The following is a 24,452-nucleotide window of genomic DNA, read 5'->3' on the forward strand; positions in this document are numbered from 1 at the left end:
TTAGGGAAGGCGCTTCGCGCCTCATCTTTTATTCATGCCGACTACGGCCAGCCTCTCCGCGCCTTGCTTTCGACCCCCGGAAAGATTAAAACCGAACCGCGCCGATCTCTCGGCTCTACAGCTTGCACGTATTAAATGGCCAGCTTGCACCTTCGATCGAGATCACCTGTGTGTATACGCGTCAGGATGGATCGAGCTGTCCAGAGATATCGCTGTGTCTCTCCTCGACAACCTCGAGCCTTCGGCTTCTTTCTTTTTAAGGATCGTCATTTGGACACATAATGCGAGCTTCTACGGTTTCACGTTCATCTTTCAATTTGGCGAGCTACAATTTTTATTATCCTGACGCTGGCTTGTGAATAATTTATATTTGATCGCGGTACTGGATGCGAGCGAGAACTGCGTGTTAAAAGTTTTGAGGAAAATGGCTTTAGCCATGAATAACGAAACAGTTGAACGGGTTTCGTAATTGGCGAGTGTTCAGAAATGTCTCGGATATTTCAAAATATTTCGTGTTTCTTCTTTTCAGGTTTATGGCTTTTGGTAAGAAATATGCGTAGTAAGTTAAATGATTGATCGAAATTATAATTTTCTTTGTTTCTCGCTTGTTTCGTGCAAGAGGTTAAAAAGAATGCACGATATCGTGAAGTGACTACAAAATTTGTGAAAGCGAACATCTTAAGATAGTTCAAGTCAGCCAACATAGTCCGATTCGAGTCTAATTTCATAGACTAATTCTCGTTAAAAACTGGAAATGAAATTTGCAGGAAATGCGGAAGAAAGAAGGAGAAACGCGTGCAAAACGTTCTATGTTTTATGCAAATGGGATTCGAGTATTCCGCGCAAGATTCTTTCGTCCAACAACGCAATTTCGTTGTTTACTTTTCACCGTTCTTTTTTCTTTACTATTAATTATTCGTAATAAGCGTAAAGGGGGAAAACGAGAGAAATACGTTAATCCTAGAGGGTGGAAGTTGGGGCACCCGGTCCCACGGGCGGTGAAGTTTCGCGAGGGTACGAAGATTTTACAGCGTTATGATTATTCTACTCGTTTTTAATTTCAAATGAGCCTCGCAGCGCTCGTGTCGCTGTTTCTTTTTTAATGACGATTGAAATTGTTTGGTCTGGGATAGCAGGGGTAGGAAACCAACCTGAGAATCTCAAAGTTTCTCGAAACGTTGTAATTTTCGTGAGAAAGGAAGCTCCCTTCTATGCCGGAGAAAACTATTTGCTACATTGCTTTATGGAGGAAACATGGTACGTCTTTGTCGTGGTTAAAGCGCGCTAAGGGTTCACGTGACAAAGATGATTTTGAAAGTTTCCAAGTATCACTTATACTTCTCCCGGGCTATCTGCTCGTGCTGGATCCCATTAAGTAGTTAAACTCGTGTTTTTCCTTTCTTTTTTCTTATTTTTTTTTTCTCCTACTTCTTCTTTCTCCTCGTTACTTCGAGAGTGTATTTAATGTGCAAGATCGAGCAAGAGTAAGCCCGAGTCTAAGAAGTTGCCGCTGTAGGGTGCTCAAATTTATTATTGGAATAATGAAAGTATTAAAAGTTGCCGATGAACGAGCCATCGTATTACGATATCGGAATTTAGTTTGAAAATCCCGGCTAACCGGCTGGATTGAGAAGGAGATGGTGGGTCGCCGGGTATCTTCACGTTTAATTAATTCGTTACGTTCGCCTTAGTATTGAAAGACGAGGTGAAAAATAGCCGATCCTCGCGAACGTTCGAGGGCAGAAACGTCGAAGTTCACGGAATCTCCCAAGAATGTTGTGTCTGATTACCCCGATGCTTGAAAACTTCTTCGAGCGTGCCTGGAGTTACAACCCTCTCGATTGCGTTCCCTTTAACCTTTTCTCTCTTTACTTTCGCGTTGATTTACGAATATCAGGCTTCTGTCGATTCTCTCACAACAACAAGCTCGCTAGTTCGTGCAACGAGAAATGACAAATAAGAAATAGTCGATAAATTGTTCCAATTATTAACTTTAGAACTATCAATGATTGAAGTACGATACTCGTATCAAGAGAAATCTAAACGAAAGGTGTACAAGAAATACATTCCGAGCGCAAAACGAGCCTTGTTTCGTAGTTAAAAATAAATCATAGAAATTCTTGAAGATTTCTATATAAAAAAAAAAACTCATAAAATTTATATCGGAGAAATTACAAATTAATTGTTACCACTCTGATAGTAGATTCTAGTGTTAAGGAAGCAAAACTCCTCGAGTTCGAAAGGATAATAACCTTCGACGTTTAACCATCTGTTTCAGATTAAAAGTGGAGAATCTGGGTGGCGCTTGGTGTCCGAAAAATCAGATCACCCAAGAAGCCCGAGAATGGTTAGAGATCGACCTTCATACGGTTCACTTGATCACGGCTACCGCTACGCAAGGTCGCTTCGGCAACGGTCTCGGTGTTGAGTATGCAGAGGCGTATCTGCTCGAGTACTGGCGACCGCGTCTGGGCAAGTGGGTTCGATACAGAGATATCAAAGGAAAAGAGGTGAGTGCCCTTATCTCTTCCGGAGCTCCATTAACTAATTTACTGACACGAAGTCATCTAGTTTCGATATACCTCTCAGACTTTCTCGGACTTATCACAAATCTAGTCGATCATGCTATTTAAGTTTCAAGACTAACTGAATATACGTAAGATGAGTTGTAATTCGCTGTATAAACGCGTTGCGGAAGATTCCGCGATTAAACATAAATCGCAGTGATAAAATAACTTTTTGTCGTACGATGCTTCGCTTCGTACAAAAATATTATAATTGAACGTTAATCGAGTACTTACGTATTATGCGTAATTGCTTTCGTTGCACGATATTAATTCATACGTTCGATTATTTCTTCCATTCGATTCAATGTTATGGTAATAGGCATTGTATCATTCGTAGAAACGGTTAGGTACTGACATAAAGTAATTTTATCGTTTCGATTTGTTCCGATCCACGCAATTTACCGATTACATATATACGATACTACCTTTATAGGTTTTTCTGCGACATAATATAAACGAATTACGTCGGAAGATCGGAAGGCGTAATGAAATAATCAACTCAGAGACCGAAAGATCTCTAAAAGAGTACACGATATTTTACCACGAAGGTATCAAGCGTACGATGAGATACGGAAAAGGATGAAGCGATTAAAATGCCTTTGTTGTCTTTATATTCGAAACGAGTAACTTTCCAAACGAAACCAAAAATTGTTCGTAACGTTGAAAATATTAATTTAACATCCCTGTCTCTGTTAATACGTTTTAACGAGATTATCTAACGTTTCAATTTCGGGATATGTTTTGCCTTCTGTTAACGAGCGTCACGATCAATGGCACCGATCGTTGTAGCGTTTCAAAGAAGCCAAAGGGTCGCCAGCGAAAGTGCACGCGCAGCCGCGAGATTGATAAAAACAGCTTACGATATCGTGATTTATGAACGATTCGCGCATCTGCTCGCCGTCGATCGGCAGCAGCTGCGTTCGTAATAGTCGAAACCGAATTGGCAGGCTGGTCATTGGCCTGAAATAATAATTCCGTGACGATTAAAGCGGCGTGATTGTTATTCCTGGTTGTGCTCTTGAAGCGCAGAAGCGCGCGCCGGGCGAGTAGAACGCGCAAGCTCCGAGCGCTCCGGCCTATGATCAAGAATCGAAGACCAACGGGAAGGATTATCCCGCTCGAAACGTAAGCAGCTTATCGCGAATCCGTAAGCTAATTTCGTACCGACGATGTGCCACTTTGTCGAGGCCCGTACCGAAGCCGGAGCCCTGCGGTCTTTGTGTTCCTGAGTTTCGCCAGCGGCTTCTGAATTATACAGAACTTTTCGAGAGGCTGCGGATCTTGGATTTTTCCCTGGCAAAATGTTAGATTAATGCTCGAGTTCCGTTGAATCTTTAACATTTGCCGTTAGAACTACTGGTCGAAATGATCAATTAATAACGTCTCGTAGAAATTTGATGGATTTACAACGATTTTCAGGCATTTGTATGGTTCCTTTATTTTTTATAAAATATTCAAACGAATAAAAGCTTGCCTCTCTTCTTTCGTTATACGTTTTTTATCTCCATGATACAAGTTTTACACTTTAATTTTCTGTAGCATTATACAGCTTTAACGTTTTCAATAATATCGGAAAATACGCATTACACACGACCCGTATGCTTTCAATTTCGTTAATCACAAGTTTCAATAATCGTTTCTTTCAATTTTTCTACCGTCATGACGAAACACCCGATGGACTATTTCTGAAAAAATATCGATATAATCTCCAAACGCTCAATTCATCTTGTATTGTACATTTTTCTATACAAATAGTATCTGAAATATTTTATAGCATTACGAGAAACAAAGAAGGTATTTAGGTACTCGAGGTACTTGATTAGGTACCGTTGTCAAAACACCGCCTATATATCAAAGCGTAAATCGAAAGAGTTCGAACAAAAAGATTGCGTACAAATAGCATGAGAATCCTCGAACGTTTTAACATCCTGCCAATGAACCGATCGCGCCTCGAATAAACCTGTCAATGTCCCAATAAATTTCAAACTAGATTAAGCGTGCAACTAAGGAACTTATCGAAGAATTAAGAGCACTTGAAACGGCGGGAATAGCACGACAGAGAATATACCGGGGCTGTTTCAACAAGTACCGGTTTAAAGTAGAAGCAACGTGCAGACTAGCAATAAGAGACTCGTAAGGAGTTCGCCAAGGGCGACACGATACGTTTTTACCAAACTTATCGTCCTTTGGTTCGTCCAGTGTTTATGGACTTCGTCGGTATGGCTATTACGACACTTTAAACACGGTGTGTCCCTCCAGGGCGCGATTTCCAACTGACGTGACGGTCATTAATGCACGAATGGGGTTCTCGCTTCGTTTTACGACGCTACCAACGATACGCTGCCAACGAAAGGCGGAATGAAAAAGCTCGGCAGGTCAAATTGCCTGGTCTCTCGATCGTCTTGGTATCTCTGCTGTCCGGTCTTTGGGATCTTATTAATATTGATGGACCGAGGCGAGCCAAGAATCGAACGTGCCAAGGGACCGGCGGTCTCGTCTGCGAACCACGATGGTTTCACGTCGCGTGTTCCACTTCGTGATTTCGTGTAAAGACTAATTTCGACGCCGATAACGATCGCCAGACTACTCTCGGGGCACGCTTGAACCATCGTTCCTACACTACCGAACCGATAGAAATTAGCGTTGAACGTTGCACGTACACCGAGTATTCCGCTTCGTGATTTATAGCCTATCCTGAAACGTTCGCTTTTCTAACGGTTATAGTTTCCAACAAAACTACGGCACGTTAATCCGATCGGATATTTTCAAGAAGGTGAAAAAGGTTCAAAGACACGGCGGACTGTGTAGGCGAAACTGCGATTTACCAAAGCTATCAACAGCATCGAGGCTCAAAGAAATTCTCGAATCAGGATATCGAATTACTCGCCGGCAGATATCGTCATTAAATGCAAATCCCTGGCTACTAGGCGTCACAGGATTAATCATCCCGTCGTCGTCGCCGTCGTCGTCGTAGTCGTAGTCGTCGCTGTCGTCGAACTTTCACGTTCCGAGGGAGAAAAATTCTGCCCTCGTAGCCAGCATGCAAAATAGAACTGTAAATTTTCCCGAAGGCCGACCAATCGCGAACCTCCTGTCTTTCTCTCTCTTTTCGGTAAATCGGTTATCCGATCGGCCATCTCTATACATCCGCTGTCCAGTTACTGCCTTATTAATATTGATGGACCACTTGCGCCGGCGCTAATGTAGCAACACCAACAGACTGCACAAGTTGGCTCTCGGCTTCTCAGGGCGACGCCTTCCCCGTCACGTGTTCAACCTTATGATTTCATGCAAAGACCAACTTCCATCTTCAGACTCATGATTATTCACTGATTCGCGACCAGGCTGTCCCAATTATCGGTCTCCAGCGGGATCTTCGTCGGTGTAACGAAGTCCATCCTCGTGCTTGTAAATTGGACGATTACAACCGGCTGAACATCTGAAAATCGAATAACATCTTGATGATTGAACGGTTTCCTTTTGCGACGAAGATCGTGCGCGTTTGAAGCAAATAAACGACGATTTATTAAGTTGACGCATAGGTTCGCGTAGTTTTTCTAAATACAAAGTACTCCGCCATTATTCATCGCTTTTTCCAACGCTGACAACTTTCGGATCTTCTTCTCTGACACGCTCGTCGAGCCACACTTGTAGTTTCGCGTCGTTGCAAAGGGAAACTCTACTTAACGCGTTTTGGATGAAGCGAAAGAAAGAGCAAAAGTAAAACGGACGCTGGATGACTTGGCCGGGTGAAGCGATACACAAGGGTGTTATAACCACGCTGCGGATATTTGATATTTCTGCGAATATTATTTTAAATACAGCCATACTTTCTACATACGGTAAAAAAAAAAGTGAAACGTGGACAAAAATTCATTTTATCTACTGAATATATTATTATACAGGGTGGTTGGTAACTGATGGTACAAGCGGAAAGGGGGTGATTCTACGCGAGAAAAGAAGTCGAAAATATAGAATAAAAATTTTTCGTTTGGGGCTTTGTTTTCGAGAAAATCGACTTTGAATTTTCGCGTGCGGTACGTTATAACGGATCTCACTGTAGATCGTTGTCTCGATGGAAAAATTAAAAAAAAAAATTTTCGACTTCTTTTTTCGCGTAGAATCACCCCCTTTCCGTTTATACCACCAGTTACCAACCACCCTGTATATATCTAGAGCACTGCACTTTGAATATATTATATATTTTGCGTAGTACGCGCATTTGCATAAAAATCCACAATCCAGTTACCACATATGCATTTTATAGAAAATGAGAGGTTGGTATTTGCGTGGAATAAGAGAAACCTTGACCAGAAACGTAATCTTTTGAGACGTATCCTCCTAACCGTGAAAGCGGACCAGCAGATTCCTTAATTACTTGCGGACTCACGACGAACCTTCCTCGTCGACGAAAGCCGAATTTCTTCATTTTTTGGCCATGGTTTCCACGACATCAACGTGTACGCTTAACTCGTCGGAATTTCTCGGATATTTCCACGAAATTATCCATAGAAGGGAGAGAAAAGAGTGCTCTCGAATACCGTGCGCCTCGCTATGGCACGGAAGCCTCAAGTTTTCAAGGCAGCCGGGTGCCATCCGTGTTTCGTACCGCGCGTATAGGTTACCACCAGAGCGGGGAAAGCAGGCAAGAATGTCCTCGTAGCTGTTTGCGTACGCGGCCGTGCAAGTTGTACCGCGTAATAATAATTGTCACCGAGCCAAAGACGGTAGCGGTGTTGCTTCAAAAGACCGCCAGAGGTAATTAAGGCTGCAGGCGCCAACAAGCTTCTCCCTTCTGCCAGTACCGCGAATGCGAGTGCACGTTCTCGTTCTGGGGCAAGAAGGAGGCCTGCTTTTCTCTGGTCCTCATATTTGATAACGAACGGCTGCGCTGCATCCTAGTCAGCGGAATAATTAAATGGCGTTTTCAAATGGCCGAGACTTTTGTCGATTCTATAACAATTCTCGCGATACTTTTTGTAAATGGAAGGAAATGATTAGTTTTTAATTAGAAAGGATGGTAAACAGTTGGAAATTTCTTTTGGCGAGTTTCAATGTATCTATCGCGTTTGATAATTGAAATAATAGCGAGTTTGTAGCGGTCTCTAGCGAGATTTTATCCACTTTTACTCGTTCGGTTACTCGTAATTAATGGAATTGACGAGAAGTTAGTATCTTTGTGTAAAACGAATAAGTATAAGTTTCGTTCCACTTATTGCGTTTAATGATCCAAGTAACAGCTAGTCCGCTTTTAATAATTCAAATTCCACTGTTGGCGACAAGAAGTCGCTGTAATTTTCCAGAATTATCTTTCGATTCGTTTAAAGTTTATATTCAACCCCAGTTCGGCCACTAGTTTTGGTTTCTTCTTGGCAAAGGTTTCATTCGGATGCCGCGAACGAAACGATGATTTCGCGATAAAAGGAAACATTCTTCCCCATTCAGCCACTCGTGCCACGAGCAACGATCCGAAACTGATAAACGCGACGTGTCGAGATTTATTTCAACGACACGAAGCGTTCTCGCGGCTGATTGTCGGATTATCGACGCGCTACTCCGCGTGTTCCCGTTTTAATCGACGTGTCACGCCCCTCGCGAACGTCGTTCTCTTTTCTCGTACGAAAAGACCAACAAGAACGACCAAGGAAAAATGGCAGAGAACATATGGAAAAATAGAAAAATAGGCGTTCCACCGATACTCGAAGCCCCTAGAATCGTTCTACTTTTTGCCTTTCCTCCATTGCGATAGTTTTTAATAAGCACTGACGTACTTCCCGTTCCACTTTCTGTCTTCCTTTTTCTACGACCGCCATTCTGCCTCGTTATTTTATTTAGTGCAACGTAAGCTGTTAAACCGGGATTACATCTTTTGATAACCGGCCGTCCCGCGTCTGCAAAAAAATTCCATGCCGCCACACGAATATGCAAAACCCTGCTAGACGATATAAAAAGTACCGTTCAGTGTTTTATAGAGTGGTTCGTGGAATAAAGGGCCTTCCAACTGACTCGTACAAAATTCTTACCACACATTTAGAAAGTATGTTCGTGTTGAAAAATGATTTATTCGAGAGTTATAGCAGGACGCTAGAAGCGAGTAAAATGAAAAACTCTTCAATTTCTAAAAACTCGTTTTCTTATTCAAATATTAATTTCGAGCGAGGCTCGTAGCTCAACGCGCGCCTCGTCACACTTTGCAAGAAATGTAACTGGTTTTCTTAATGTTCGTTTACCTTAACGTTAAATCGGTCACGATCAGCGATATAATTTTGCTCGACCTCCTAAGTCACCGGATTTCACATCGCGCGATTTTTATTTACGAAGCCATGTAAAGCTCTTGACAATACGAAAATAGAATGGAAGATAGGCTTCGAAGGTATTAAAAATGTAATTTCTAAAAATTCCTGAAAAGCCAATATAAAGTCCCTCGAACGCTATTTCGGTGTCTGAAGGACTACATTATCGTAAATGAAAGAACTTTCGAAGAAGAAGACGATTTGTTTGATTTCAATTTTCCTTTCGCGAATCCGTAAACATTTGCAATCGAACGATCGCGCTCGTCTTCGATATCGGAAAGATTAAATTCCTATAACGCCTGGCCAAACCATTCTGATACATAATCCCCTGAAAACCATTTTCTTTTCAACCTTCGTCAAAATTAACCTTTCGAAACACTCTGTATCTTTTTATCGAGAGCTCCCAGCGGGACGATACGGTTGCGTAACGTCGGCCCACAGAGGGATGTCACGGCATTAATTACCCGTATTTTAATGGGACGAAAATAGAGAAAGGATCGGGGCAGGCAAGATCGGCCGGTTTTCGCAAAAACTTCAATTAATCAGAGTGACCCGGTTTCGCTCTCAAAGGAGGCGGCCGTGTATCCCCGTGTACGGCAGCTTTAAAACGACCCTTAATCATGCTTCTCGGTAGAGTCCAGTGACCCTCGACACTGGAGGGACGCTGTCGTTCGCCTGCCCCTTCTCCCATCGTCCACCACCCACAATCCACCGTTAACATTTTCTCTTTCACGAACGTCCTCTAGCTCGCGATTTTACTATGACAAACTCGCCGCGTAGAATCTCGAAACGTCACTTAATCACGGAGTTCCACGCACGTTGCACCGATACAAAGGTTGCACGCGCGCGAGGGAGAAGCGTCGCGTGCGCAGCCATCTATCTATCTTTGCTCGACAATTTATACGAAAAGTTGCGCTCTGTTCGACCACGTTTAATTTCCATCAGTTAGAAGGGAAAAGTACCGAAGAAGAAAAACGCGATGGTAGCCAGTAACATGGTGAACAACACGGACAACCACGTCCAACGACAGCCGGTGATGGTTAAAACTGACGCGTCACGCGAGTCATTTCCTCGACTCGTTTCACCGTCGAACGTCGCTTCGTAAAATCAACGAGTTCGTCGACTTGTCGCGCGAAACGCTCGTCGTTAAGCGAGATAGCGTGCGCCGTTCGCGTATACGGAGTGTCTGGAGATAGACGATATAGTTGATAATTATAAATATCATATTATTAATCAAAAATATTCAGAATTTCGTGAGTGCACGTGCACTTAATGTTGGACAATGGACGACGAAATATCTCCAGTGTAACTTCTGACGATATACCGATGACATCTATACGGAATTTAATTTTCTAGAGAACAAAGCCTACGAAATAAACGAATTCTATCTTACATTTCATATTCTTGTCTATAAAGTAACTTTGCTTATCGTACTACCACCCCTATTCGGCTTAAAGAGAGCCAAGTACACGTATAGCCGCAAACTTGCAACCCTGATTTTCTTCAAAACGGAGCCTCAAACGGGAAACCTTTCTTCCTTCTATCCCTATAATTTTTTCACGAAGAATAACCAGCTGCTCAGGTGTATCAGCAGGCTGAAAGCACCCTATACGCCGATCGTTCAATTCGTCATTATCGTGTCACGCGAACAACCAGCTCGAACTGTCAGCTTTTCTTCGTGTGTACCTCGACCCGTGACGCGGGAATTCCGTGTGGAAATCCGATAATTACGGAAAGGGATAAGTATAGAGGGGCGAAGGAGGGTGCGTGAGGAGACGAATGCCTGCGTGTCGACACGCAAGCAACGTTGCGTTGGTTCCCAGTCCTGGAACCTGGCTAAGCCACGATTCCACGTAAATCACGCGCTCGTACGCACGCAAACGCACGCACACACACGCATACACGCTCACACGTACATACGTAAATGGTAAATGGCGCGCGATGGGGTGGTGGAAAAAATAAGGGTGACAGGTCGACGCGATATTGCGGCCGGTGTGTAATGTTAGTTATAATGTCGCACGCACAGGAAGCCGGGAACATTAGCGAAATGTTGTCCGCGTGATAATTCGGCCGCGTCACGGAATACGCGCGGTCGAAGCTTTATCACGGCCGATTGTTATTCTAACCGGTACCATAACTGTTTCTAATGGGCCGGATGAAGCGAGGCGCGCTTCGACGGAAACCAGATCTTCGCCCGTTGCCGGAGATACCACCAGGATGGATATCGAACCACGGACAGACTCGAAAGTTTAACCACCACCGGTCTACGCGGCGGGGATGCGAAACGCGAAATTTCCTGCGATGAGCGAACCGTGCAACCGTGCTCGTGTATGTATAGGTACGTGTATTTTCAGAGTCTACCAAAAAACTTGCCAACGTTTCCGAAAATTAAACATCTGTGCGATTTTACACGCTGAAATTTTACAATTGTCGAATACTCGAGGGAAAATATCTCAATGGCCTGCGGTTTGCGGCAAGAGTAATACGATTAAGAAAAGCAAATTTTTCGAAAAGTTTGGAACAAAGATTTTGAAATATCTGAATTACTCGAGCAATTCGCGGTGGAAAAGTTTGCTTTCTTTTATAATTCCCCCGATAGTTTTCTAAAGCCAGTTTCTCATTCGTGTTATTCAATAGCGTTCGACAAATAGCATTAACTTGATTCGGTGAAATGACGACATTGTCATCCCACTTAATATCTCGCTTTAACAGATTTAATTGTAACAGATATGTGGAAGTTGAGGATTTTTGAAATATGTCACACTCCTAGCGAACAGGTGATATGATACATCGCATATTGGATTACGTATTCGAACCGTCAAATTGTACGAAATTCCTTGTGGAGCAGCGTTCGTCGATTTAACTCGTCGATTTACCACGAATACGATGTTTGCATTCGTGTAAAAGGTAATCAGCTGGATCTGCAGATATATAGTTACGAGTAGCGGTGGGAGGCAAATAAGTAAAACGTTCTCGTAAAAATATCGTTCTATCGAGAACCGAAAATCCAATAACATCGCGAGTGTAGCGGTTCACGGAAACGCTCGTCCATGGTACGCGACGTACACGCTCCGATGCAATAAATTTCTTTTATACGCCGGCTCGATAGGCAAAAACGGTCATGGGCATAAGTTATAGGTACTTGAAAATCGCGTATCTTAAGTGGAGGACGTTGGAACGCCTGGCTCACCGAATTTTTCCTCCAAGCATCTCTTCGGGGATAAGCGATCTCTTTAGCGTTTTCCCGTACGTTGCTTCCCATCCATATAAACGGAATCAAAGTTGCTAACTTTCGATCGACAGCTCGTCCAAACCTATGAAGCTAAACGATTTTCAAAGAGCCGCGAGTGTCTCGACGACACAGGAGTTTCGAGTATCTCGATTCAGCGAAATCCATTTCTACTTTTGATTCGTCGTTGTTAATATTCTCACGAGCAAGTTATGATATTCTCGTCATTCTCAATATTTTGCAATTCAAATGAAACAAAATGGATGTTAAAACCTCAGTTTTTGCCGTGTTACATTTTAAAGCGTTTGAACGCTTATAGATATTTTTTATGAATATATATTGCACGTGTTGTAGGAAACATATTGAAATCTCGTTAGTACTGTAACGAGACGCGATTATCAAGACTATATCGGTAAAATTTCGAACAAACCTGAAGTTACACGATATTCATTGCAAGTTTGAATAATCAATTATTCGCTATATAAATAAATCACAATATTCAGCGAGATCATCTTTCATACTAATTATATGTTTGAGCTCATTATTCATTCCGTTCTTTTATTTTTGCTCGATGAACGTAGTTTGCGATAAATGTCTGGTAACTTGCACATACGTTTTCGAACTGTTTTCAAATTTTACCGATATAATCAGAATTCGTACAACCTACATTATATATTCATACAAATTTTTTATGATAAATTTTTGTGAAAAATGTTAAAATACCTTTCTGTAACAAAAGGAATATCATGTAAAATCTATTCCAGTATCTTTTTGCTAAATCCCTTTCTAGTAAGTATATACAATAATTTCTCTTGTATTTGTGCTCCGAATCTTGAATTTATTTTCTATCGTCACACGAACGAAAGATGATCTTTATTCGGTGGCTTCCAATTAACGTTTGGTTGCTCGATACGATGTTTACATTCAATTTCCTTGGCCATAAAAATGAGGGCTTGAATAACGATGTTACTACAAACATATCTTTATATAGTATACGATAGATATAGCTGGAAACAAAGAGGTAAAGGTGGATACCTTGATTCCGTAGCGAGACAATAACAAAACTCGTTCGAGGCTAAACAATCGCTCTTGAGAAACTTTCCGCGTCGTTTGCTTCTTCAAAAATACATCGCATCTTTGATAGTCGCGGAACGAGACCACGATGTAATTTTATAGTGTTTGAATGATGAATGAAAGGCATACAAAACAACGGCTATCTTCGCTGATATTGTCTCGTGTCCCCGAGTTATTAACAAGATCAACTCGCTTCATACGCCTTACAATTTCACTTGCTTAATACGTAATAAACTCGTGGTAAACGTTTATTTATCTTTTTTTTTCGTATTCTGCGTTCCCATAGAGTGCTGCTATAATTAAAAAAATTGTTTCAAAACATTTCGACGTTACAAACACGCTGAATTGTTCCAAATACTTTTTTAACTTCTGCAGTTCCGTTTCCTTAATTCACGATTTAAAAATCTCAGGAAGAAAAGACGATAACGATAAGAATTTTTTCTCGTTGACCTTTTTATAATTAAGAGAAAGTGCATCGTAAAGAACAGTCTGTTAGGTCCAACGATGTAAATCTTTTAACATGAAAATGTCAATGGGATTACTAGCGTGTATTAATCTCTTTAGTATTGAAAATGTTCAAGAATATAGACAAAATATATAATTAACCCAAAAGACCAAATAAAAACATAGTCTTCCTGTAACAAAAAATGATTATCTAATAACATATTGAATTTTGAAATTGCTCCCTTATAAGAACAAAAGGTTTCACTTATCACGTTCTTCCTCTATCATCTTCATATACAAAATATGAGGAAAAATAGAAAATAAACAGGAATGCTTAATCGACACTTAATTCACAAACAATCAACGAAAGAATATTAATGCCACGATGGAATTGTTCCAAACATTTTATCAGCACGCTTTCCATTATATCGATGATAATGGTCAGACGAAAGGGAACAGTGGCAGATAATACGTATCACACGAGCAAACACTCGTGAACCGGAGAACCCCGAACAATAACGCAGATCGATATCAGCTATAATTGCTCAGCGCTTAACACTTGACCCCTGTGCGCATGCACTGGCGTGCTACGCATGCACGCACGCACGCATTCGTGCATCGAGAGGGGAAAGTAAAAGTAGCAGGAAATCGCATTAGAAGGGCACGCGACGTCTCCCTCTCCGTCTCCACAGCTTTGCCTCTTTTCCTGTAAACGTATTCGGTTGTGTAAACGTAGTAGCGAACAGGTAGAGTTGCAAGGTCGTCTAGCGTTTCGAAGGTCTCGCGCTGCCAAGGTAATGAAAAGTAATATCTACCCTTTTCAGTCATCGCCCTGAAGGCTAATGCGCGGAAGAATGGCGTGCATCTGTTCAATGGCGTCGACCCTCGCGAAAGTATCGTACTTTGTTCGGTGTTTATCACACGAGACCTACGACGTATAGCAGACAGTCTGGATATATACGGGATAAATTGCCTCGTTGACATTTCAACTTCGATCGTGGAACGAAGGAGGAAGTGGAATGGCAAGCAATGGTAGAGTTTTCGGTATTAGACACGATTTATTTTGCAGCTATTAACGATGATTGTACAAAGATTAACTTAACTTGGATTTACGAATTCAATTGTCTGAACCCGCGCGAGCCAATGGTATTAGCGAAATTTCACAAGACACAAGTTACCAGTTAGCAGTAGTTGAATAAACTCTCTTACGTGACAGCAATTAATTTGACGATAAAAGAATTTAGATCTTGCGATTAAATTTTACAAATTGCGAGGTGGTAATTTCGGTGCGAAAAGAGTAGAATTCTATTTATCCGAGCGTAGCAAGCGATACATACGTATAACCAGGATTCGCATGATAGAAGTTCAAATAAATGTATTCGATTTGCGAGTTTATTTAATCGACCGTAAATAAAGATTTCGTTCCAACGAATACAGTTCCACTGCGTGTATATGACTATGATTACCAATTTCAATGTGACGTCAAGAAGAAAGAAAGCAAAGGTCGAGAATATTCTGAGAACGAATGTTCGCATAGGCGATAGATTTAGCGAATCCATTTCGAGAAATTAAATTCTGCTCGCACGTGGCTATCTCATTAAATTCCAAGGGAACAAACTTACGCTTCTACGCCAGTGGAAAGCGCGGCAGAGGTGATGGTGTAACATGCTACCGGTACGGGTCCCTGGGTGCCCGAAATGAGAAAGAATCGACCCCAGACAGAAGGGTGGGTTGCTACTCTGCGTTCTGTAAGGTATATGCCGACCAAGAAGTAAGGGTTCACCTCGGGGAGCGCTTTCCAAGTGGCAGTTTCTCGAAGGAAGCGATGACCTGCAAGCCGGCTAGGACCAGCTTCGGGGTGGAAAAAGCCTAAAACTTGCTCTCCAGCGCTGAAAAACCTTAATTATATATTTATAAAGAAAAGTCGATATGTATGGCGGGCACGTTCCGTATTCGACGACCCGTATTCGTGTCGTACTCGTAGAAAACATTCTTGGTACGGTTAGGTTAATAGAATATTTCTTAAAGTTACGTCATATTTATTGAATGCGGTACATTGTAATTTATTTACGTAATCCTGAATTTATATTACATATAAATGACCGGATTTCCAACGAGGTATTGTTTCGGTCTTTTTTGAAATTATAAAACTTGCAACAAACGTACTATTTTTTCCCGAAGAATTCAATCCGTTAACCGCTGTACCGACTTGATGATATTTTTAGAGCAAATCTACTTCTCTCAAAATACAATGAACGTTAATTCGGGAAGCCCAAACAAACAAATTATAATGCGAAGGGAGAAAAGAAAAATGACACTTGGAAAACATATCGTAGAGAAATTCTATCGGTTAACAACTGCCTTTATCTCGCTAAAATGCTGGTATCTCCCCTAACAAAAAATAAAAGTATCAACAGCAACATTCGAAACACGCTAGAAACAGTGGACCAAGTAATCCAATATCAGGAAGAGCAAACAGTCGACCAAAAACAAGGTGGAAAAGGTATTTCAATAACCGCGCAAACAAATCGAAAGAAACGGCCTCTCGGTTATACATGGAGTGACGCCGGTGGTACAAAGGAATGGAAGAGCGCGGTGGGAATAGAGGCAGTAATAGTAGTCGAAGTCGATGCTTAGTCGTACCAAAAAGAGACAGAGGCTGGCCGATGGTACGGAACGTGTATATGTTAAAGGGTGGGAGGGATAGGAAACGTGCACAGAATGTGTCGTGCCAGCCGCAAAATGCTCCGTCACGCAACTGTGTTGCACGCTGGGCCGCAACACACAAGAAACTGCCGGTTTGTCCACACATCCACGTAGATTTATCCGCTCGCCCCTTGTGTACCTACACGTGTATCCGTGTGTCGAGGTGTGTACAACGTATACCGTATACACAAGAGTATCTCCGTGGCGGTAGCTATCTACTCGCCATGGGCAACGCCACTTCGCGTGATCCCCAGAGACCTTGCACCCCTTTTCCACCTTAGAGTTTCTGCACGCCGTCCACACCAGCCTTTCCCAACGTCAGATAAACCGCTTATTTTATTCATAAATCCACAACGTGAAATCAATATTGCATCACTATGTGCACGTTCCAAGACGTAGACGTGGAAACGTATACAAGGATATAGAGGGAAGAGAGAGAGAGAGAGAGAGAGAGGAGTATCTGCAATATGTTCGTCTCCCTGACGAAGATCAGAGAATGCGGGCGATGGACGTTTAACTCAAACCCTCGGACTATATCTCTCTTGCTATATACGTCTATCGCTCTTCCTCGACCTGTCTGTGCCTCTGTGATCCAACCCACGTCGATTCCCGGCTCGCTTCCCACTCTCTCCCTCATCATACCTAACGTGGTGGAATGTGGGATGAAATTAGTCCTTAGCCCCCGTCTGATGCGATGGAACGCGGTGTCCGCCCTGTGACGGGATGTCCACGGTCAGACGATGGTATGCCAGTATGTGCCGAAGTGCAGAAACGCATCTTCCCGGTGATATAAATGTCATCACGAGCGAGGGAGGTGCTTTGACAGAATACCGTGTGGACAGAAGAGGGGCCGAACTTGTCGCAGACACATTGACGCGCGCCGATTATAGCTTTTCCCATTGCCGTCGCGTCACATACGTACGTTGAAAGGTTCGCGCATGGGAAAGCGGAAGGATCCACGTCGAAAACGTTCCCCTCGTGAACCATTCGTTCGAAGCACGTCCCGTTGCGAAACATCGCACCGTGACGCGTGCTGCTGCTTTTTGGTTTGGGTTAAGTTCAAATGTCTTTGGCTTAGGTGTCGGAAAGACCTAAGGTCTGACCAAGCAAGAGTCAGAAATTGCTGTACGAACGACGAATCGTCCCGGCGATTCGTTGAAACTTTCCTCGATGCTGTTCGAGAGTTGAACAAAGTTAGAGTGTCCCCGAGTGACGTATATGTTCCTAATGATCTAAGTTGAAGGTATCTAGGACAGTGGGGTGAGAGGGAAAGGGGAAAGAAATAGAGAGAGAGGAAATGCCACGTTCTCTCGCGAGGCTGAAACGACAGAACTCAAAGGTTAGGCCGAAGTCCGGAATTGTCCTGGTCTTTAACCAAGGTTTCCACGGTTACAGGTAATACAGGGTAACACGAACACGTATTTGGAGTCCAAGCACGAGCTGGAGCCGCCTCTGTGGGCGAGCAAGATCCGTTTTCTGCCCTACAGCCATCACACGCGGACGGTTTGCATGCGGGTCGAGCTCTACGGATGTTACTGGAGCGGTAAGCTGTTTGCACTCTCCAATTTTCGTTGAACTTGCCGCCGCTTAGAATACTCACTGGACTGTCCATTAACCCTTATGCCATTGCCGTGTGCGCAAATTTGCTTTTCAGAATCTTGCTTGTACAATTATCCCTTTCTTCCTTTGATGAACCAACATCGAATTAAACGTTTAACCAAACGGAAAGGTACACACCAAGCAACATAGACCTACTATTGTGTCTTGCACGTTTGCAACGCGAGCGAGTCCAATTAATTGTGAATTCAAACGCCTTCGGGTATTTTGCCAGACTTGCATCGACTGCACTCTCTCTCTCTCTCTCTCTCTCTCTCTCTTTCTCTCTTTCTCTCTCTGTCTCTCTCTTTCTTCCTTGCACGCACGCGGGCATATGTCAATGATTGTCACAATAAAAAAAACTGCAAATTTCTACGTTTAAGCGAACTCTTAATCAACCAACGATGTTGCTTCGGATAAAATATCCTTTTAGTTTCAACGTTTAATTGAAAACGTCCATTATTCCTCGTATCATTTTCCATCGTACATATTCCGTTAATTACATTCACGCGGTATCAAAAAATTAATATCTACGGATTGTATATTCATTAAAATACACGTATTTGTGTATCATTAATCTTTGTTCCTTTCACTGCATTGTCGAAACTCCTAACGTATCCCGTATCGTGTTTCTATACGATCATAACGATGTCAGCCGACAGAGTCGAAGCTTTTACACGAGTCATTAAAAGGTGGAGGATGACCATTCAGCAGTGACTTTACACCTTGACCTCCTGATCGCAGATGGCGTGGTATCCTATTCGATGCCGCAAGGTGATAAAAGGGGTAATGGATGGGAATTCTTCGATGCCACCTACGATGGACACTGGGACGGGGAGCTACGACGTGGACTGGGCCAGCTGACAGACGGCAGGACGGGTCCTGATAACTTCAAACTGGGATACTACGATAACGATCGCACGCAGGGATGGGTTGGATGGAGAAACGACACACGTGGACAACCGGTCGAGATCAAGTTCGAATTCGACAAGGTTAGAGAGTTCTCGGCCATCCACATCTACTGCAACAATCAGTTCACCAAGGATGTTCAGGTGAGTGTTTTACCGATCGTTGAATTCTTCATTCGTTGATCGTCTCAGAGCGTAATAGTAAAATTTAGGGCCAGTTTTATCGAAAACGAATATCTTTGTCGTTTAGTTAATTAACGATTTTATTAAAGTACAATGTCGTATACATGTAACATCGAGCGTGAGAGATTTGAGAAACAACATCGTGTTTCATTCGCAATCTTCTATCACTTAATTTTGCATTATTAAATCACCCAAAGTTTTGTGGTTATGACGGAGAATTTCAGAAGTTTGTATAATATTCTTTTTATAAGTTGCTCTCTTAGATTGTACAATCTTACGAACTTCTATAGAATTGCGATAATGTACTCTGTACGAACTGTACAAATTTTTTCTCATCGTCGACTGTACATAGCGAACCTCCGCAAGAATCTATTATTCTAACACATTTTCCATACCTCGCAGTATTTCTCTGCTTGCCTTAATTAGCTCTAAGTTATTTCAAGATGGCAATTTAACGCGATTACGAAGAGGTCGTTGCCTCTGACCCTCGGCGCGACGTGAATCTTTAACGAAATTCCACACGTAAAAGCGCTGGGAAACATCATTCGATGGTTGAAATAAAAGATCCGAAATAAAATTCCACCGTACCTTTATAAATCGTGGATCTCGGTAAAATAAAGATAAAGTGGGAATTAAGAAGGAACAGGTTTTACGTCTAATTACGTATCCACGCCCTTGTCGCCAGCGTAAACACACAGAAAGCGAAATCGTTTACCCTCGCTTTGGCGACGTTATTCCTGTAACCCCCGTAAGGAATGCGCAAGCAGCGCACGATCAACAGGCTCACCATCCACAGTTGTTCGAGATCCTTTTACCGTTAGCTCGCTCTAGGTTGGTCGTTTCGGAGCGTCTCTTCCTTCTCCGTATCCCCCCACGGTTGATCGAATATTCCACTCGACGCTTTATCAGTCAGACGCCGGCTGAATATAAATACAATTTGAAACGGTAATTCCTGTAGTTGGGTATCTTCGGAGCGTGCCTTATTGGCTAGATCGCGCGATATTGCTTAAAAGCAGCAATAATCGGGACACGTGATCTCTGTTATTAAACAGCCCAGCGACTTACTTTCATCATCGGCGATCTAGCTTTCATTAGCATATGCTTTTAAGCCGAACGCATTAACGCTCGAATTCGCTCCCTTTTCGCTTTCAACGTTGGTATCGTGAATCTTTATGCTTCTCTGTCGGTCATTCGATTTAACGAAAATGATCCACTTGTATAAATAGGAATTATGTTAGGTTGTTACATGAAAATGTCAGATAAATTATCTGTATCTACCGCACAGGATCTGTGAGAAGACCAGTGTCGTTCGATACTTCTTTCGAGTTTTAACCTATTTCCTATGGTCCATATAATAAATAATTCTTAATGACAAAGTGGTATCACTATGATAGTATGATTCCGTTACGTGATTATACATTACGAATATTCCTTTTAACGAAAAATAAAGAACGTTTCCTCTTATTACATTTATATTCACTGCCGAGCATACGACTGAATCAGGATGAATCATACATGCTGCGAGACAGCCTGTATATAAAAATTCCACTACGTTACGTTTGCTAACAACGTTACGAACGATCGTCGTTGGGAAAGAGCAGAGTAACGATATGACCGTTACTAATTCATTCCCGCTTCAAAATGCCATGAATTCGAGACGAGCTCGAGTCAAGGAAAGTTTCGCTTTAATTCCCCCGTGCTTCGTTAATTACAAAAATACGCGAGGTATTACACGCATGCCGGACGGTATTAAAGTGTGTTCACGCGAGCCTCGATTCTGACGCTTCCTCCTGTCCCTTTTTCTTTTTTTTTTTTTTTTTCTCTTTTGGTCCCGTAAAATTAATGTAAATTCGCAAATCTAATACCAACGCGCGCGTGCGCGAACAGAAGAACGCTATCGCAGGTCGTTCGAGAACGCGGAAGAAACGTTGCCGCGTGTCGTTCGTTACGATTATAATCCAATGCGTGACGACGAACCGGAAATGAGTTGGCGAACTCGTGTTATTCGTGACATTCTTCGTCGCTTGGCCAATAATTCGATCCCTTGTACAATTTCCGTTTCGCTGCGATTTCGCGACCCTTCCGCGTCGTCCGCGTTAAGTTCGATAATATAATGCAAATACATCCGCCACTCGATCTGCTCGCCTCTCTCTTTCAACCCCCACGGCTCCACGCCACCCTCTGCATTGATACGGACACGATAGCGGCGGACGCATGCGACTCGAATGCGAAATCGGCCCGACAATGGAATTATTTCCGCCCGCGGAATAAAATTCACGATTACCATGCACAAAGAGATCAAAACTGCAGATTTATCCGATTCGACGAATCGTTGCTGACCCAGCGATTTGTCACTGGTATATCGATAACCAGAAGGATAATGTAACTCTTAAAGACAATGGTCGTAAAAGCTTTAATGTTTATTGATAACGAAGAGAATAATCGGAGGATTTGGAGCAGACAGCTGTACTTAACCCTGCTATGTTCCATTTGTATTTCAATCTCGTTCTGATTTTAGCAAACAGAAAGAATTCGTAACGTTTAAAACCGTGTTTGACATAAAATTGAGACGAGAAATCGTGCGCGCTAATGAAAATTCTTCCTTCGTATTCTGCCCAAATCGAATGTATCTTTTAACGTTAGAAAGATATAATCGGGTGGAAAATAACCGATAAAACGTGACAGGATTAAATCGTAACTGTTGAAATATTCAAACGTGTAAAAGCTTATTAGTAACGCGTATTAGGTGACTATCAATTTGTGGCACGTTCCGCAAAATGATTTGATTTCGATCGATGTCGAGTTGGTTTTTGTTGGTTTCCTCAAATTACTGGAAAATGGATCTGTTTTCAATTTTGATTTTCATGTGCCTGTATATTACGCATGCCCGAGTTTCAAATATTTGAAAGTTGAGAAACTGACGATGAATATCTAGGATTAACTCCGCGCAGATCATGGATAATCTGACTGATATAAGCGAAGTCTTTTGAGAGAAGATAGAACAGGAACGGAGAAGGGGGAAAAGCAAGAAAAAATGGAGGAGAGAAATAGTATAATAGGAAAGATAATAGGAACGAGAAAGTAGGGAATAAGAAGAGAAAAAGAACAGAAACCTAAGAATCGAAGAGAGAGAGAAGGAAAGAAAAAGGAAGGAAAGAAAGTAAACCCCCGGTACCTATCTTTGCTAGCACCTCGCTAACCGATTCTAAATCTCTTTTGCCAAAAGTCAATCAAGACTCTTTTGCCCGTAAACCGTCTATATCTCTTCGGAGCTTTTTACCACTTCCTAACCGAATAAAAAAGTCAAAGAAGCGTCGTTTATACAATCTTCGAGTTTCTATGGCAAGGCATTTTCGCGCGGCAGTAATGAAATCACGTTCCATGGAACGAGTACAACATTCTTATATAGAATTAATTATTTTCGCGTAATTAAATTTCTCCCTTATATACAACTTATAAACGAACTTCCCGCCAGAGACAATCGATAATATGCCAAACGATAAATAATCAAAAATGTTTCATTTATCTCGTTTCGCCACTTTCTGAAATAACATAGCGGCTTTGATCTGAAAATTATTTATCGTACGCAAAAGCAACGCGCAAGCAAACGCATCGCAATTAATATCGTAATCTTTTTCTTCGGAACGATAAACGCGAACACACTTTCGCTCCCGTTAACATCGCCGTGCTACGATAACGCAAATACTTGAAACGGCAATAACACACCGGTAGAGCGCGTTTGCCAGGCCACGCAATCCACAGGGTGCTCGTCGCAAATCCGCTTTAACTCGCGCGGCTGTTTTGCTCGTCGGCGTAGCGCATTTAAAGATTTGGTAGCGCGTGCGATGAAATATGCATGGACGATTATTGAACAGTATGTACTATAAATGGGGAGTGGCCGAATTTTGATTCGGATAAAAGCGTTCCGGGTATTTCGTGTATTTCGTAAGCGACAGGGTGCGTGGGTGGCCGAGGGTGCCCCTGGCATGTTCGGCTTTCAATCAATAAGGCTAAATCATACAATGTTAATCGGACATCGGTCGTATTCTCGCTCATCAAAAAATCATTTTCAATAATTGTTACCGTGATTATCTGACAACGGTCGTTCGTGTTCGCAACAGCGTATCTCCGTGTGCAACGTCGATAACCAGCCTGATGAACTTTAAAAATTTCATACGACGTCACGCTCATGAATACATTGACACGGAGCATTTTGTCCGAATAAATAACACCGTTTAATTGAAACGTTCGATCTCCGCAGCTCGGGGCCGCGCTGTTCGACAGGCGCGCACCACCGACCAACACAGGAAGAGACTATATTTTCGGTATCAGCGATTTCACGCGCGCGGCCACGGTAAAGCTGACGATATTTTATTCAGCCATGACCAGTGGGACAGGTGGGGATAGGGTTGGGTAGAGGAAAAATCATCGGGACATTTCGACGGGGCTTGGCTGGCGTGCACGGCCCACGTTTTTCAAGGCAATTAATGCCGAAGATCGACAAACTGAGCGAACCGGAGAACGAACAAAATAGAGAGAGAGAGAGAGAGAGAGGGGAAGGGTAGAAAAAAAAATTCCCGCCTGCAGGAAAAGCGCGTTCACCGCGGAACGCAAATACGCGCGGCGGCGAACACCGGCGGGCGAAAAACGCGTTTGCGTTCCGATTCGACGTGTTGCGATCGTGGGAGAGCGGTCTTCCTCTGAACGACCACGGTAAGCGCTTTTTCGCCGTTCGACCGCGGAACGCGTGCAATTGAAACGAACCTGGGGGCAGCGGTAGATACGTGACGTGTTCGCGAGACCGACAAAACGGATGGATAAAAATTACGCGTACGAAATTCTTCACTTATCCCGGTCGCTAGCGTACGCAAATATGCATGCTCACGGGCCATCACGAATATTGTAAAAGAATGAGAGAAAAGAGAAACAGAGAAGAAGAGAGAGACAGAAGGAGAGGGAAAGAGAGGGAGAGAATACGGTAACAAGCGCGTATAATAAACTATGAACGGGAGGACGCTCTTTGACGCGGCAGCCCTCTGATACCGCCATGTCGGTGCCCTCTTGGTGGTCGAGTCTGGAAACAGAAGCACCCGAACACCCGATCGTCCTCCAGATTCCCTTCCGCGTCGCCAGGTTTTATATACAGAGTGACCCCGTCTACCGGCGTAGTTTCGCAAGCTCATAAACCGGAACCCCTCGCACAATGGCTGTGTCGGGGCTTTGCCCGTGGCGCATCTTTGATATCCAAATAACATTTTCCCCTTCGACGGAACCAGCCAACGAAACACGCCGCCTACGGGCGATAATAGACTGCGATACGAAACGCTATTCTCCTCCCACGCGTTTAAAAAAGCCCTGACGAGCGGCGTTTTGCCCGACGTTGCCAAAAGGGGCGGGCCTCTCCCGTTCGGGACAAAAAGGAGACGTCGCGTCGCCGTCGTCGTCTTTAAAG

The 24,452-nt window shown here is 42.9% G+C and overlaps 1 protein-coding gene across 1 annotated transcript in view; it reads left to right on the top strand.

The window, feature by feature from the left end:
* The window catches only part of LOC100745935 (discoidin domain-containing receptor 2-like), a 92,877-nt gene that overhangs the window by 21,932 nt on the left and 46,493 nt on the right, over positions 1-24,452 (top strand). The window contains exons 3-5 of the mRNA XM_012382802.3: positions 2,279-2,510; positions 17,709-17,856; positions 18,654-18,961. Of these exons, the coding sequence (XP_012238225.1) occupies positions 2,279-2,510; positions 17,709-17,856; positions 18,654-18,961 (688 nt within the window). The remainder of the gene's footprint in view (positions 1-2,278; positions 2,511-17,708; positions 17,857-18,653; positions 18,962-24,452) is intronic.

Source organism: Bombus impatiens, unplaced genomic scaffold (genome assembly GCF_000188095.3).
Source record: "Bombus impatiens unplaced genomic scaffold, BIMP_2.2 scf_0197, whole genome shotgun sequence".
In the NCBI taxonomy this organism is placed as follows: domain Eukaryota; kingdom Metazoa; phylum Arthropoda; class Insecta; order Hymenoptera; family Apidae; genus Bombus; species Bombus impatiens.